Below are 16415 nucleotides of genomic sequence, written 5' to 3' on the forward strand. Positions count from 1 at the left end.
TCCTCACACTCACTCATTCTCCTTCCCCATGCACCTCCCATGCTTTGTTCAATGCTATTCTCCTTTTACTTGCTTAAGGTACTCTTTCTTATGCCATCGACTTTAGACAGAATTCCTTGGCTTTACTACGTAAGATGGGGAAAAGCAATCCCCAATGTTACACTCACTCATTTTGTTAGCTATGACTATTTCGTTGTCAAGTGGTTGGTTGGTTGGTTTGGTTTTGGTTTCACCATTCAAACAGTCTGTCCACTAATTATAATTAAATATTTTGTACTTTATGTGTGGGTAGATTCTAAAAAATCGGAAACCAATAAACCTGTATTACGATTATGTAGTATATTATTCACATTAGTTCCTAGAAGTGTGGTTGACTCATTAAAAATGTAATCCTGTATCACAAAATTCATACAACTAAAGTGTCAAAATGTTCTCTATTTCCCCCTCAATAGCTCAAAATCATGCCACATTTAAGCTTCATATTTTGATATTTTTATTTGCAATTTCATCCTGAAACTTTTATTTCCAGTTTTATGAAAGTAGTACATGTTCACAATTTTAAAACTGAAATGGTTCTCCATGGCTTAAAATGTAAAACACTCTTCCCTTTCACTACCCTTTGGTACTTCCTATAAGCCACCATTCTCAACTCTTTTAGCTCTTCTCTTAGTTATTGATTTTTATATTCGTTAAAAACGTGCTCTTACTGCTGTTTGTTGTTTTTCAGTTTATTATTATTATTAGAGACAGGGTCTTGCTCTGTTGCCCAGGCTGGAGTGCAGTGGTGCAATCTCAGCTCACTGCAACCTCTGCCTCCCCAACTCAAGCAATTCTCCCACCTCATCCTCCTGAGTAGCTGGGACCACAGTCGTGCATCATCATGACTGGTTTTTTTGTTTTGTTTTGTTTTGTTTTTAAGGAGATAGGGTTTCGCCATGTTGCCCAGACTGGTCTCCAACTCCTGGACTCAAGCGATCCACCTACGTCAGCCTCCCAAAGTGGTGGGATTACAAGTGTGAGTTACCGTGCCTGGCCAGAGATAATATCTTATTGACTTCTTCTATATGGGATGCTGTGGCTGGCCACACCTCACATACACACATTGCACTCACACATGTGCTTCTCCTCCCCAGTTCCTTCAGCACATTTATGCCAGTTTTTGTTGAATCAATTTTAAGTGTTCATATTATATTAACTCTGTAATTGTTCTTTACACCTGAGCTGTGCAGTTTCTATGTACATGTCACTTATTCATCTCCAAATTCTCCAACCAAATTGAAAATCTCAGAACATAATGAAAGATGTAGGCCCTCCTTCGGATTGCATTGTTTTTTTTGGAATAGTCCCTGCCCCTGCTCCCAGGTAGTCTGGCTGCTCTGCAAGCCTGCTGCAAGCTGTCATGCTTACATTGCCCTTCGTCTGCACTCTGGGGATCCTCATTTCTCTCCCAGGTTGTGTTCCTTATTACCTGGACCCTCTTGCTTGGTTTACATTCCTGTTTAGATAGAGCACCTCCTCCCATACCTTCACAGAAAAAGCACAGAGAATGGAAAACTCCTATCTTGCATGTCTGAAAATATCCTTATTCTGCCTTACATTTGAATAATTTATAGGATATAGAATTTTAGTTTGGAAAACACTTTCCTTCTGAATTTTAAAGGCATTGCTCTGTTTTATAGTTTCAAATGTTGCTTTACATAAATATTCTGATACAATTCTAATTACTGATTACCTACTTTTTTCTCTCTGGAATATTTTAGATTCTTGGGTGTCTGATAATCTGGAATTTCATGGTAAGATGCCTTGGGGTGAACCTTTTTTTTTTTTTTTTTTTTTGGGATAAGTTCTTGTGCTGTCACCTAGGCTGGAGTGCAGTGATGTAATCATGGTTCACTGCAGTCTTGACCTCTTGGGCTCAAGTGATCCTCCTGCCTCAGCCTCCAAAGTAGCTGGGACCACAAGCATGCACCACCACACACAGCTAATTTTTTAAACTTTTGGTCCATTCCAAGATGGCCGAATAGAACAGCTCTGGTCTGCAGTTCCCAGCATGAATGACGCAGAAGACGGGTGATTTCTGCATTTCCAACTAAGGTACCTGGTTCATTTCATTGGGACTGGTTGGACAGTGGGTGCAGCCCACAGAGGGTGAGCTGAAGCAGCATGGGGCATCACCTCACCCAGGAAGTGCAAGGGGTTGGGGGATTTCTGTGACAGACTGTGACAGACTGTACCTGGGAAATCAGGACACTGCTGCCCAAGTACTGGGCTTTTCCAAAGGTCTTAGCAAACAGCACACCAAGACATTATATCCCGTACCAGGCTCAGTCAGTCCCACACCCATGGAGCCTTGCATACTGCTAGCACAGCAGTCCCATATCAAACTGCGAGGTGGCAACCTGGCTGGGGGAGGGGCGTCTGCCATTGCTGAGGCTTGAGTAGGTAAACAAAGTGGCTGGGAAGCTCGAACTGGGTGGAGCCCACTGCAGCTCACCAAGGCCTGCCTGCCTATGTAGACTCCACCACTGGGGGCAGGGCATAGCTGAACAAAAGGCAGCAGAAACCTCTGCAGTCTTTTTTTTTTTTTTCTTTTTTTTGAGACAGAGTCTCATTCTGTCACCCAGGCTGGATGCAGTGGAGCAATCTCGACTCACTGCCAGCTCCGCCTCCGGGGTTCACACCATTCTCCTGCATCAGCCTCCCAAGTAGCTGGGACTACAGGTGCCTGCCACCATGCCTGGCTAATTTTTTGCATTTTTACTAGAGACAGGGTTTCTTTTTTTTTTTTTTTTTTTTTTTTTGAGACGGAGTCTCGCTCTGTCGCCCAGGCTGGAGTGCAGTGGCCGGATCTCAGCTCACTGCAAGCTCCGCCTCCCGGGTTTACGCCATTCTCCTGTCTCAGCCTCCTGAGTAGCTGGGACTACAGGCGCCCGCCACCTCGCCCGGCTAGATTTTCGTATTTTTTAGTAGAGACGGGGTTTCACTGTGTTAGCCAGGATGGTCTCGATCTCATGACCTCGTGATCCGCCCGTCTCGGCCTCCCAAAGTGCTGGGATTACAGGCTTGAGCCACTGCGCCCGGCCTAGAGACAGGGTTTCATTGTGTTAGCCAGGATGGTCTCGATCTCCTGACCTCATGATCTGCCCACCTTGACCTAAACCTCTGCAGTCTTAAACATCCCTGTCTGACAGCTCTGAAGAGAGCAGTGGTTCTCTCAGCATGGTGTTTCAGCTCTGAGAACTGGACAGACCGCCTCCTCAAGTGGGTCCCTGACTGCCATGTAGCCTAACTGGGAGACACCTCCCAGTAGGGGCCAACTGACACCTCATACAGGTGGGTGCCTCTCTAGGACAAAGCTTCCAGAGGAAGGATCAGGCAGCAATATCTGCTGTTGTGCAATATTTGCTGTTCTGCAGCCTCTGCTGGTAATACCCAGGCAAACAGAGTCTGGAGTGGACCTCCAGCAAACTCCAGTAGACCTGCAGCTGAGGGACCTGACTGTTAGAAGGAAAACTAACAAACAGAAAGGAATAGCATCAACATCAACAAAAAGGACATCCACACCAAAACCCCATCTGTAGGTCACCAACATCAAAGATCAAAGGCAGATAAAACCATAAAGATGGGGAGAAACCAGAGCAGAAAAGTCAAAAATTCTAAAAACCAGAGCGCTTCATCTCCTCCAAAGGATCACAGCTCCTCACCAGCAATGGAACAAAGCTGGACAGAGAATGACTTTGAAAAGTTGACAGAAGTAGGCTTCAGAAGTTCGGTAATAACAAACTTCTCTGAGCTAAAGGAGGATGTTTGAACCCATCGCAAGGAAGCTAAAAACCTTGAAAAAAAGATGAGACGAATGGCAAGCTAGAATAAACAGCATAGAGAAGACCTTAAATGACCTGATGGAGCTGAAAACCACAGCACAAGAACTACGTGACACATGCACAAGCTTCAATAGCCAATTCGAGCAAGTAGAAGAAAGGGTATCAGTGATTGAAGATCAAACTAATGAAATATAGCAAGAAGTTTAGAGAAAAAATGTAAAAAGAAATGAACAAAGCCTCCAAGAAATATGGGACTATGTGAAAAGACCAAATCTACGTTTGATTGATGTACCTGAAAGTGACAGGGAGAATGGAACCAAGTTGGAAAACACTCTTCAGGATATTATTTAGGAGAACTTCCCCAACCTAGCAAGGCAGGCCAACATTCAAATTTGGAAATACAGAGAACACCATAAAGATACTCCGCGAGAAGAGCAACCCCAAGACACATAATGGTCAGATTCACCAAGATTGAAATGAAGGAAAAAATGTTAAGGGCAGCCAGAGAGAAAGGTTGGGTTACCCAAAAAGGGTAACATCAGACTAATAGCAGATCTTGTGGCAGAAACTCTACAAGCCATAAGAGTGTGGGGGCCAATATTCAACATTCTTAAAAGAATTTTCTTTTTTTTTTTTCTTTTTGAGATGGAGTCTCGCTCTGTCACCAGGGTTGGAGTGCAGTGACACAATCTTGGCTCACTGCAAGCTCCGCCTCTCAGGTTCACGCCATTTTCCTGCCTCAGCCTCCTGAGTAGCTGGGACTACAGGCACCCACCACCACGCCCGGCTAATTTTTTGTATTTTTAGGAGAGACGGGGTTTCACCATGTTAGCCAGGATGGTCTCAATCTCCTGACCTCGTGATCTGCCCACCTTGGCCTCCCAAAGTGCTGGGATTATAGACGTGAGTCACTGCACCCGGCCAGAAAAGAATTTTCAACCCAGAATTTCATATCCAGCCAAACTAAGCTTCAAAAGTGAAGGAGAAATAGAATCCTTTACAGACAAGCAAATGCTGAGAGATTTTGTCACCACCAGATCTGCCTTACAAGAGCTCCTGAAGGAAGCACTAAACATGGAAAGGAACAACTGGTACCAGCCACTGCAAAAAAATGCCAAATTATAAAAACCATCGATGCTAGGAAGAAACTGCATCAACTAATGGGCAAAATAACCAGCTAACATCAAAATGACAGGATCAAATTCACACATAACAATACTAACCTTAAATGTAAATGGGTTAAATGCCCCAATTAAAAGACACAGACTGGCAAATTGGATAAAGAGTCAAGACCCATCAGTGTGCTGTATTCAGGAGACCCATCTCACATGCAAAGACACACATAGGCTCAAAATAAAGGGATGAAGGAAGATCTACCAAGCAAATGGAAAGCAATAAAAAAGCAGGGGTTACAGTCCTACTCTCTGATAAAACAGACTTTAAACCAACAAAGATCAAAAGAGATAAAGAAGGCCATTACATAAAGGTAAAGGGATCAATTCAACAAGAAGAGCTAACTATCCTAAATATATATGCATCCAATACAGGAGCACCCAGATTCATAAAGCAACTTCCCAGAGACCTACAAAGAGACTTAGACTCCCACACAATAATAGGAGACTTTAACACCCCACTGTCAATATTAGATGCACGAGACAGAAAGTTAACAAGGATATCCAGGACTTGAACTCAGCTCTGCACCAAGCAGACCTAATAGACATCTACAGAACTCTCCACCCCAAATCAATAGAACGTACATTCTTCTCGCCACCACATCACACTTATTCCAAAATTGATCACGTAGTTGGAAGTAAAGCACTCCTCAGCAAATGTAAAAGAACAGAAATCACAACAAACTGTCTCTCAGACCACAGTGCAATCAAACTAGAACTCAGGATTAAGAAACTCACTCAAAACTGCACAACTACATGGAAACTGAACAACCTGCTCCTGAATGACAATTGGGTAAATAACTAAATGAAGGCAGAAATAAAGATGTTCTTCGAAACCAATGAGAACAAAGACACAATGTACCAGAATCTCTGGGACACATTTAAAGCAGTGTGTAGAGGGAAATTTATAGCACTAAATGCCCACAAGAGAAAGCTGAAAAGATCTAAAATCGGCACCCTAACATCACAATTAAAAGAACTAGAGAAGCAAGAGCAAATAAATTCAAAAGCTAGGAGAAGGCAAGAAATAACTAAGATCAGAGCAGAACTGAAGGAGATAGAGACACAAAAACCCTTCAAAAAATCAATGAATCCAGGAGCTGGTTTTTTGAAAAGATCAACAAAATTGATAGACCGCTAGCAAGACTAATAAAGAAGAAAAGAGAGAAGAATCAAATAGATGCAATAAAAAATGATAAAGGAGATATCACCACCGAACCCACAGAAACACAAACTACCATTGGAGAATACTATAAACACCTCTACACAAATGAACTAGAAAATCTAGAAGAAATGGATAAATTCCTGGACACATACACCCTCCCAAGACTAAACCAGGAAGAAGTTGAATCCCTGAATAGACCAATAACAGGCTCTGAAATTGAGGCAATAATTAATAGCCTACCAACCAAAAAAAGTCCAGGACCAGATGGATTCACAGCCGAATTCTACCAGAGGTACAAAGAGGAGCTGGTACCATTCCTTCTGAAACTATTCCAATCAACAGAAAAAGAGGGAATGCTCTCTAATTTATTTTATGAGGCTAGCATCATCCTCATACCAAAGCCGAGCAGAGACACAACAAAAAAAGAGAATTTTAGACCAGTATCCCTGATGAACATCAATGCAAAAATCCTCAGTAAAATACTGGCAAAGCGAATCCAGCAGCACATCAAAAAGCTTATCCACCACGATCAAGTGGGCTTCATCCCTGGGATGCAAGACTGGTTCAACATACACAAATCAATAAACATAATCCATTACATAAACAGAACCAAAGACAAAAACCACTTGATTATCTCAATAGATGCAGAAAAGGCCTTCGACAACATTCAACAGCCCTTCATGCCAAAAACTCTCAATAAACTAGGTATTGATGGTAAGTATCTCAAAATAATAAGAGCTCTTTATGACAAATCCACAGCCAATATCATACTGAATGGGCAAAATCTGGAAGCATTCCCTTTGAAAACTGGCACAAGACAGGGATGCCCTCTCTCACCACTCCTATTCAACATACTGTTGGAAGTCCTGGCCAGGGCAATCAGGCAAGAGAAAGAAATAAAGGGTATTCAGTTAGGAATAGAAGAAGTCAAATTGTCCCTGTTTGCAGATGACATGATTGTATATTTAGAAAACCCCATCGTCTCAGGCCAAAATCTCCTTAAGCTAATGAGCAACTTCAGCCAAGTCTCAGGATACGAAATCAATGTGCAAAAATCACAAGCATCCCTATACACCAGGAACAGACAAACAGAGAGCCAAATCATGAGTGAACTCCCATTCACAATCGCAACAAAGAGAATAAAATACCTAGGAATACAACTTACAAGGGATGTGAAGGGCCTCTTCAAGGGGAAACTCAAACTACTGCTCAAGAAATAAAAGAGGACACAAACAAATGGAAGAACATTCCATGCTCATGGATAGAAAGAATCAATATTGTGAAAATGGCCATACTGCCCAAGGTAATTTATAGATTCAGTGCCATCCACATCAAGCTACCAATGGCTTTCTTCACAGAATTGGAAAAAACTAAAGTTCATATGGAACCAAAAAAGAGCCCGCATTGCCAAGAAAATCCTAAGTCAAAAGAACAAAGCTGGAGGCATCAAGCTACCTGACTTCAAACTATACTACAAGGCTACATTAAACAAAACAGCATGGTAGTGGTACCAAAACGGAGATACAGATCAATGGAACAGAACAGAGGCCTCAGAAATAATACCACACATCTACAACCATCTGATCTGTGACAAATCTGACAAAAGCAATGGGGAAAGGATTGCCTATTTAATAAATGGTGCTGGGAAAACTGGCTAGCCATATGTAGAAAGCTGAAACTGGATCCCTTCATTACACCTTATACAAAAATTAATTCAAAATGGATTATGACTTAAATGTTAGATCTAAAACCATAAAAACCCTAGAAGAAAACCTAGGCAATACCATTCAGGTCATAGGCATGAGCAAGGACTTCATGAATAAAACACCAAAAGCAATGGCAACAAGAGCCAAAATAGACAAATGGGATCTAATTAAACTAAAGAGCTTCTGCACAGCAAAAGAAACTACCATCAGAGTGAACAGGCAACCTACAGAATAGGAGAAAATTTTTGCAATCTACCCATCTGACAAAGGGCTAATATCCAGAATCTACAAAGGACTTAAACAAGTTTACCAAAAAAAAAAAAAAAAAAAAAAAAAAATCAAACAACCCATCAAAAAGTGGGCAAAGGATATGAACAGGCACTTCCCAAAAGAAGACATTTTTGCAGCCAACAGACACATGAAAAATGCTCATCATCACTGGTCATCAGAAATGCTAATCAAAACCACAATGAGATAGCATCTCACACCAGTTAGAATGGCAATCATTAAAAAGTCAGGAAACAACAGATGCTGGAGAGGATGTGGAGAAATAGGAACACTTTTGCACTGTTGGTGGGAATGTGAACTAGTTCAACCATTGTGGAAGACAGTGTGGCGATTCCTCAAGGATCTAAAACTAGAAATACCATTTGACCCAGCCATCCCACTACTGGGTATATACCCAAAGGATTACAAATCATGCTACTATAAAGACACATGCACACGTATGTTTATTGCAGCACTATTCACAATAGCAAAGACTTGGAACCAACCCAGATGTCCATCAATGATAGACTGGATTAAAGAAAATGTGGCACATATTCACCATGGAATACTATGCAGCCATAAAAAAGGATGACTTCATGTCCTTTGTAGGAACATGGATGAAGCTGGAAACCATCATTCTGAGCAAACTGTCCCAAGGACAGTAAACCAAACACCACATGTTCTCACTCATAGGTGGGAACTGAACAATGAGAACACTTGTACCCAAGTTGGGGAACATCACACACCAGGGCCTGTTGTGGGGTGAGGTGGTTGGGGAGGGATAGCATTAGGAAAAATACCTAATGTAAATGACGAGTTAATGGGTGCAGCAAATCACCATGGCACATGTATACATATGTAACAAATCTGCGTGTTGTGTACATGTACCCTAGAACTTAAAGTATAATAAAAATGAAAAAATTAAAAAAATATTTTAAGAAACAGGCCTCGCCATGTTGCCCAGGCTGGTCTCAAATTCCTGGACTCAAGTGATCCACCCACTTTGGCCTCCCAATGTGCTGGGATTATAGGTGTGAGCCACTGTACTGGGCCAGCCTTTCTTTGTAAAGTAAGGAGCCTGTCACTCAGTAGACTTTGACATGCTCCCATTATTCAGGTGTTATATCTCTTTGACTGATTCTCAAATGTCCTCATATTTTATCTCCTAATTTCTGTGTCTGTAATTTGTTTGTTTACTTTCTGGGGAAAATGGCATTAAGCTTTATGTTATAAATTTTCATAACATTTATATATGACTATTAAACTTTTTAATCTTCAAGAGCTTTAAATATTCCTTTTTTAGAGCATCCTGTCCTTATTCTATGATTTATCATGTCATCTCTTCGTTCCTGGTAGTGATCAGTGATTTATTTACTCTGAGTTTTGTTATATTGCTTGTTTCTTCATGTTTAATTTTGGTTGCTCTTGTTAGTGGTTTTTCTGAAATGTCTGGTTGTCCTGTGCTGTCCATTTATATTTATGGACAAGAACAAAAAAGTTGATTGAAGCCAGATGAGGTGATTCATGTCTATAATCCAGTGACTCAGGAGGCTGAGGTGGGGGGATCACTTGAGTCCAGGAGTTTCAGACCAGTCTGGACAACATAGCAAGTTACCATCTCTAAATAAATAAATAATACTTTTTAAAAAGTTAAAAAGCTGATTCAAGTTCTGTGAGCACTGATGGGACATGTCAAATGTTATGGACTGCATGGTTGTGTCCCCGCAAAATTCATATGTTCAAACCTTTATCCCAAATATGATGGAACTTGGAGATGGGCATTTGGGAGGTAATGAAGTCATGAGGATAGAGCCCTGATGATAAAATTAGTGCCCTTATAAGAAGGGACATGAAAAAGCTTTCCCCGCTTACTCTCCTCTTTCTCTCTCCTCCTGTCCCATCTCTCTCTCTTCTCTCTCCTCTCTCTTTCTCTTTCTTTTTCTCTCCCTCTGTCTCTCTCCATGCTATCTGAAGACAGCGAGAAGGCATCCATCTCCAAACCAAGGAGAGGGCCCTCACCAGATATCAGATCTACTGGTACCTTCATCTTGGCCTTTCCTGCCTCCAGAGCTGTGAGAAATAAATGTTTGTTGTTTAAACCACCCAATCTATGGTATTTTTTTTTTTTTTTTAATATATAGCAGCCTGAACAAAGACATCCAGGTAGCAATATGCCTGTGTAGTGATTAGACAGGGACATGGCTCCTTCATTAGGGGACCCTCAACTGTCAACACCTGTTGTCATTTCTCTTGGATAATCCACTTCCTCAGAGAGGAATCTAACAAACTGGTGTGTAGGGATGAGAATGGCAGTGAGGGAGTGAAGGAGGGGCATATCTATCCCTGCTTGCAATATTCTCAGACCACATGGAAAAGGGAACCGGGGGTCACCAGTCAGAATAGACTTTCACTCAGGCTTCATTCTCAGTCTTTGTGGCTGGTGTTTCCAATCCAAACTCCTCCATAGACTGAACCTTCTGTCAGGCTGTTGACCTGCAGCATTGGGAAAGGAATCTAAGGCTTTGACTTTTTAGACCAACCATCAGCCATTCATTCCATTGAAGGAAATACCTGGAACCTTCAGTGCTAGAAATTACCTTGCTTACTCAAATTCACCGGTAGATCTAGGTGTTTGGCTTTCTCCTCCAATTTTAATAGCCATCTTTTCTGGTCCTGAAATGTTGTGGCCATCTCTTCTGCTTTTTCTCTCTTGACCTCCTCATTATATATGGGCTTCGTTGTTGTTTTGGTGGGGGGATGGCTTTGAAAATCCCTTAACTGTAATTTTATTGGGAATTGGCACATAAATACATGTGTCCAACCTGCCATGTTTAACCGGAAAAAAGAATGTCCTGCTTAGGACATTTTAATAAAGCTTCCGATCCTTGTGCCTTTAAAAGTCTGCATGTTACTTTCACACTTTATTAGTGATAGCTGCTATCAAATGTTAGTTTCACATTCATTTTCCCTCAGAGCTTGGAGGCTTTCTTCTGTTAGATGTTAAGCATGCACTGATGCTGATGAGAAGAGTGCTGTCTTCATGGGGACTCCTGTTCCTTTACAGGTAATCTGATGTTCTCTCTCTGGAAGGTTTTATGGTCTTTTCTTTATCCTTCATTTTCAGTTTCACAAATTTGTCTCTAGGGCAGAGAGTCTTTTTATTCATCCTTTGGTGCTTAGTGGGACCGCCCCACCAAGGATGGCTCTCACCTCTGATTCCAGCTTCTTGTGTACCCGTGTTAAAGGGTATGGCCCCTTTATTCTGGTTCATCTATTAGTAGGTTCTCATTTGCTTTCAATTTTCAAAAAAATTATTCAAAATCTGTGGGCTGATTCTGCCCACCTCACTTCTCATCTGCTATGGACTTACTCTCTTCTGTGAACCCTGTCTCTTCAGTGGGATCTGAGGAAGGAGAAAGGGTAAACATGTGTCTGCCACCCTGACCTAGAGTGTGACCTTCTCCCTCATGGTGCTCTTTGTCTGATCGCCTGGACCTCAGAAGGCCCAGGGCTTTGTTTTCTAAGCCAACCTGTGGTTGTTTGTATGAACCTTCACTAGAATATTCTTAGAGGGCAGGAACAGAATATCATTTTTGTGCATATCTAGAAAAGATAGCTAACTGAAATGTTTATGCCAGATGAGAACCTAACACTTTAAATTATTGCTGTTATGGTTTATGCTTAATTGTAACATTCTCAAATAAAAACCAAAGCAAAACTCTAAAAAGAATACCATGATTATAGTTCACCTTATTCCTTTTTCTGTTCTTTTTTTCTTTCACTTGTTTTTAACTTTTCAAAAGTGGCCCTTATCCCTTGCTTCTTTCCGCTTCTTTCCTGGTGGCTGTATTTATTTTTGTTCAAATTCTTTTCCACGAGCACTTTTGAAAATCAATCTAATAAGGGATTCTAGAGTTCATAAATCTTTTTAGAGTGCCTGGGGATAGGGCCCTAAGACTAAGGTACTTATTAAAAAAGAGTGCTAAGAGGTCTTATATACTTTGATTTTTAACTTTGAAAATAAAAACTTTTGGTTTTTCATTCATCACTTGGACTGCATGTTTCAGTTCTGAACTATTTCCCTTGGGCTTTGCTAAAATTAATAACAAGCTTTTCAAAACTGTTAGTTAACATTAAGTTAACTCCTCTAGCCCATAAAATTTTCTCAAGAATAGAAATAGGCCGGGCGCGGTGGCTCAAGCCTGTAATCCCAGCACTTTGGGAGGCCGAGACGGGCGGATCACGAGGTCAGGAGATCGAGACCATCCTGGCTAACACGGTGAAACCCCGTCTCTACTAAAACATACAAAAAATTAGCCGGGCGAGATGGCGGGCGCCTGTAGTCCCAGCTACTCGGGAGGCTGAGGCAGGAGAATGGCGTAAACCCGGGAGGCGGAGCTTGCAGTGAGCTGAGATCCGGCCACTGCACTCCAGCCCGGGAGACAGAGCGAGACTCCGTCTCAAAAAAAAAAAAAAAAAAAAAAAAAAAAAAAAAAAGAATAGAAATAACAAAAATTTAACTTCAATAAGAAAGCAATTACTGGTCATCCACCAAAAATTAAAGGCATAAGGTAAAAAATTTATTTTATACAATTCAATTATGTTAAATGTTATAACACATATCGGAACTGTAAATGCACCATTGCTTCATTGCTATTAGTAGTTGCTGTACCTATACCTATCAATTCTGAAGGATTTTTTGTTGTGTTTTTGGTGAAATTTTATCATTCTCTGACTAGTCCAGAAAATTTGGGTTATTTTCTAGTCAAACGAGTATAGAGCTTCTATAAATGTGGACAGACAGTTTATTTACTAGTATAAAAATTTTAAGTAACATTGGAAATTACCTGGACATAGCCTCAAAAATCTAGCTTTATAAATGTTAGAAACAGCATGAAAATGTTAATACTGACTTAAAGTTGCTAGCCTTGATGAGACTCACATATTTTATTATTAATTTCTGAAGAATTTAATTTTCCACAAAAACAACTTTGAGAATTAAATGAAAATATAGTCAGAAATATTGCCACTCTCGGTGTTATTAATTATTGGGGAAATTTCCATCCCTGTTGCTGTTGTCAATCTGTCATTACATGATAAGGACCAAGAAATATGTATTTTAGTAAATCATTTGTTAGTGAATATTATTCCATTGAAACCAAAGGAATTTCATATAGTTTACATCTCAAAACTCAATTATCTAAACCAAATATCTTTTTTTTTTTTTTTTTTTTGAGACGGAGTCTGGCTCTGTCGCCCAGGCTGGAGTGCGGTGGCCGGATCTCAGCTCACTGCAAGCTCCGCCTCCCAGGTTTACTCCATTCTCCTGCCTCCGCCTCCCAAGTAGCTGGGACTACAGGCGCCCGCCTCGTCGCCCGGCTAGTTTTTTGTATTCTTTAGTAGAGACGGGGTTTCACCGTATTAGCCAGGGTGGTCTCGATCTCCTGACCTTGTGATCCGCCCGTCTCGGCCTCCCAAAGTGCTGGGATTACAGGCTTGAGCCACCGCGCCCGGCCTAAACTAAATATCTTGAATTTAAAATTTACTTCAAAAATGAAAGGGGCTTAGCTTTTCCAGTACAGTGTTTGGCAAAGTCAGGCTTTTCATGGAGTCCTGGATGAGGAGTCCAAATTTGGCTCTTTGGCTGACTGCAGAATGACTTGTCATCCCAGATCCTTAAACATGCCATTTTGCCTCTAGGTCATTGATTTCCCAATCATAAAATAAGGAGACTAACATTTCCTTGTGTATGTGTGAGATCATAGCATCTGTAATGACGTCTATGCCTTCCATAACCGACATGCCATCCACCCCAAACATTAGAAAATGCATGCAGTAGGAAAAGAATAGTGAGCTTACATCAACTAAACTTGAAGTTGGACTCTGAAAGATTATTTTATTCAGCTTCAGGCTTTAAGCCTTGGAAATAATCTTAGATGCAAATGGTGGTAGAATTTTCGGAATGAAAGCAATTGTTTCATTCACTGGTACCAACATTTCTCTTCATGAAAATTATAACATTTAAAAGAACTCCCATTGACCTAGAATGAGCGTTTGATCCTTTCACTTACACGAAAAAAAAAATTATTCTTCTTCAAAAAATGTTTTTAGTATAGCTGTTGGTTTTTCATTACAGAATGCTTACTAAAATTTTAAATAATTTGCCCTGTGGAAAAATTATTTGTGATAATTTCCTTGAAATTATTTCAGAATTTATGGAATATTAAATATATGGAAATATATGTGTAGAGTGTGCATTCTTGTATACATTTTTTAAAGGGAGAAGCTTTTAAAAGATTATAAAATAGAAAGAAAGACTGCAAGATTCAAAACATAGATCCCGTTAAATGACACTTCCGTCACCAATAATTGGACTGAGTTACAGTAATTTTACTTCAGCAAACAGACATGTATTCTATGTCTCACAAGCCACCTGCTGAATGAGAGGACTCCAGATGAAAGGTCAAGAACATAAAACCACAGGAGCTTTTTGAGTGGGTCTTCAACTTAGTTAAAATAAAAATAAAGGACCTGTGTTCCTTGAGAACTGGCCCCTAAATTTTCTTTCTCTACTTCAGAGTGTGGCAATGATGTGTTTGGGGACTTTGGCCAAAATTGGAGGTTTAGGAAACATTGAACATGACTTGAGAATATTTAGCACGTTTACAAATGCATTTGGAAATATTTATATCACCATCTATATAAAAATGAAACTGTGAACAGCTGGACAAGAACACTGGTCTACTCGCCGAACTTTTTTCCAAGTTCCTTGACATCGAGGATTACCAATTGCTTGCCAATGGAGAGTCTGATTTCTGAAACGATATTTTGAAAATGTTAGTTATACTAAAAGCATACCAAAGAAAAGTCTAATTTACAAAATTAAAACTCGAAGTTAAAAAACACTGATCACAGTCTGAGCAATACAGTGAGACCCTGTCTCTACAAAAAAACCTATATATATATTTACATATATAATATATATTATATATAATATATATAATAATTATATATATTATTATATATAGTATATAATTTATATATATATATTTTTTAATTAGCCAGACATGGTGGCACATGCCTATGGTCTTGGGAGGCTGGGGTAGGAAGATTGCTTGAGCCCAGGAGTTGGAGGCCATGATCTCACTGCTGCACTTCAGCCTGGGTGACAGAGTGAAACCCTGTCTCAAAAAAGAAAAAAAAAAAAATTATTTGGAATGCACTTGAAAACTCTGTGTTACCTCCTTCCTTCCTTCCTTTTTTTTTTTTTTTTTTTTGAGACAGGGTATCCCTCTGCCACTTAGGCTGCAGTGCAGTGGTACAATCATGGCTCACTGCAGCCTCGAACTCTTGGCCTCAAGCAGTCCTCCCACCCCAGCCTCCAAGGTGACTGGGTCCACAGGTGCATGCCACCACGTCTGGCTAATTTTATAAAGAAAAATTATTTGTAGAGATGGAGTTTAACTGTTGCCAAGCTGGTCCCAAACTCCTGGGTGCAATGGATCCTCCTGCCTTGGCCTCCTGGCTCACGCTGGGATTAGAAACATGACCCACTGCACCCAGTTCCCCAATTTTTTTTTTTAAATGATCACAGAGTTTCCCTTGTTTAGTTTCTCTGAAAGCAAGTTTTAATTAATTGCTACTTTAGGACACCCTTATGTTGACAGTAACTTGGGGTTACTGTATTTGCTTTTCCTGCTCTATTTGAGTACAAGTGCTGCATAAAGGAAAATGGCTGACTGTTCCATGTGTATTTACACTGGGGGGTCTGAACTAAATGATCTCTTTTAATGCTTTCCAACTCTTTGATTTCATAATGAAAAAACAATGAGAGAGCTGAAAAGAGCAAAGCCAGATGATTAAAATTATTATTTTTATTCTTTTTTTTTTTTTTTTTTTTTTTTTTGAGACGGAGTCTCGCTGTGTGGCCCAGGCTGGAGTGCAGTGGCCGGATCTCAGCTCACTGCAAGCTCCACCTCCCGGGTTTATGCCATTCTCCTGCCTCAGCCTCCCGAGTAGCTGGGACTACAGGCACCCGCCACTTCGCCAGGGTAGTTTTTTGTATTTTTTAGTAGAGACAGGGTTTCACCGTGTTAGCCAGGATGGTCTCGATCTCCTGACCTCGTGATCTGCCCGTCTCGGCCTCCCAAAGTGCTGGGATTACAGGCTTGAGCCACTGTGCCCAGCAAAATTATTATTTTTAAAGTCACTGCTACCTCAGCCAGGTGTAAATACTTTATGGGTACAAAATACATTATAAATTCATTTAAAATCAAAACAT

General features: G+C 40.6%; 1 protein-coding gene across 1 annotated transcript in view; it reads right to left on the reverse strand.

Annotated features, from left to right (window-relative positions):
* Window positions 1-14010: 14010 nt before the first annotated feature.
* The window catches only part of SBSPON (somatomedin B and thrombospondin type 1 domain containing), a 28695-nt gene continuing 26290 nt past the window's right edge, over window positions 14011-16415 (reverse strand). Inside the window, exon 5 of the mRNA XM_010363510.2 lies at window positions 14011-14949. Coding sequence (XP_010361812.1) covers window positions 14832-14949 — 118 coding nt within the window. The 3' untranslated portion in view covers window positions 14011-14831. The remainder of the gene's footprint in view (window positions 14950-16415) is intronic.

Source organism: Rhinopithecus roxellana, chromosome 9 (assembly GCF_007565055.1).
Source record: "Rhinopithecus roxellana isolate Shanxi Qingling chromosome 9, ASM756505v1, whole genome shotgun sequence".
Lineage (NCBI taxonomy): Eukaryota > Metazoa > Chordata > Mammalia > Primates > Cercopithecidae > Rhinopithecus > Rhinopithecus roxellana.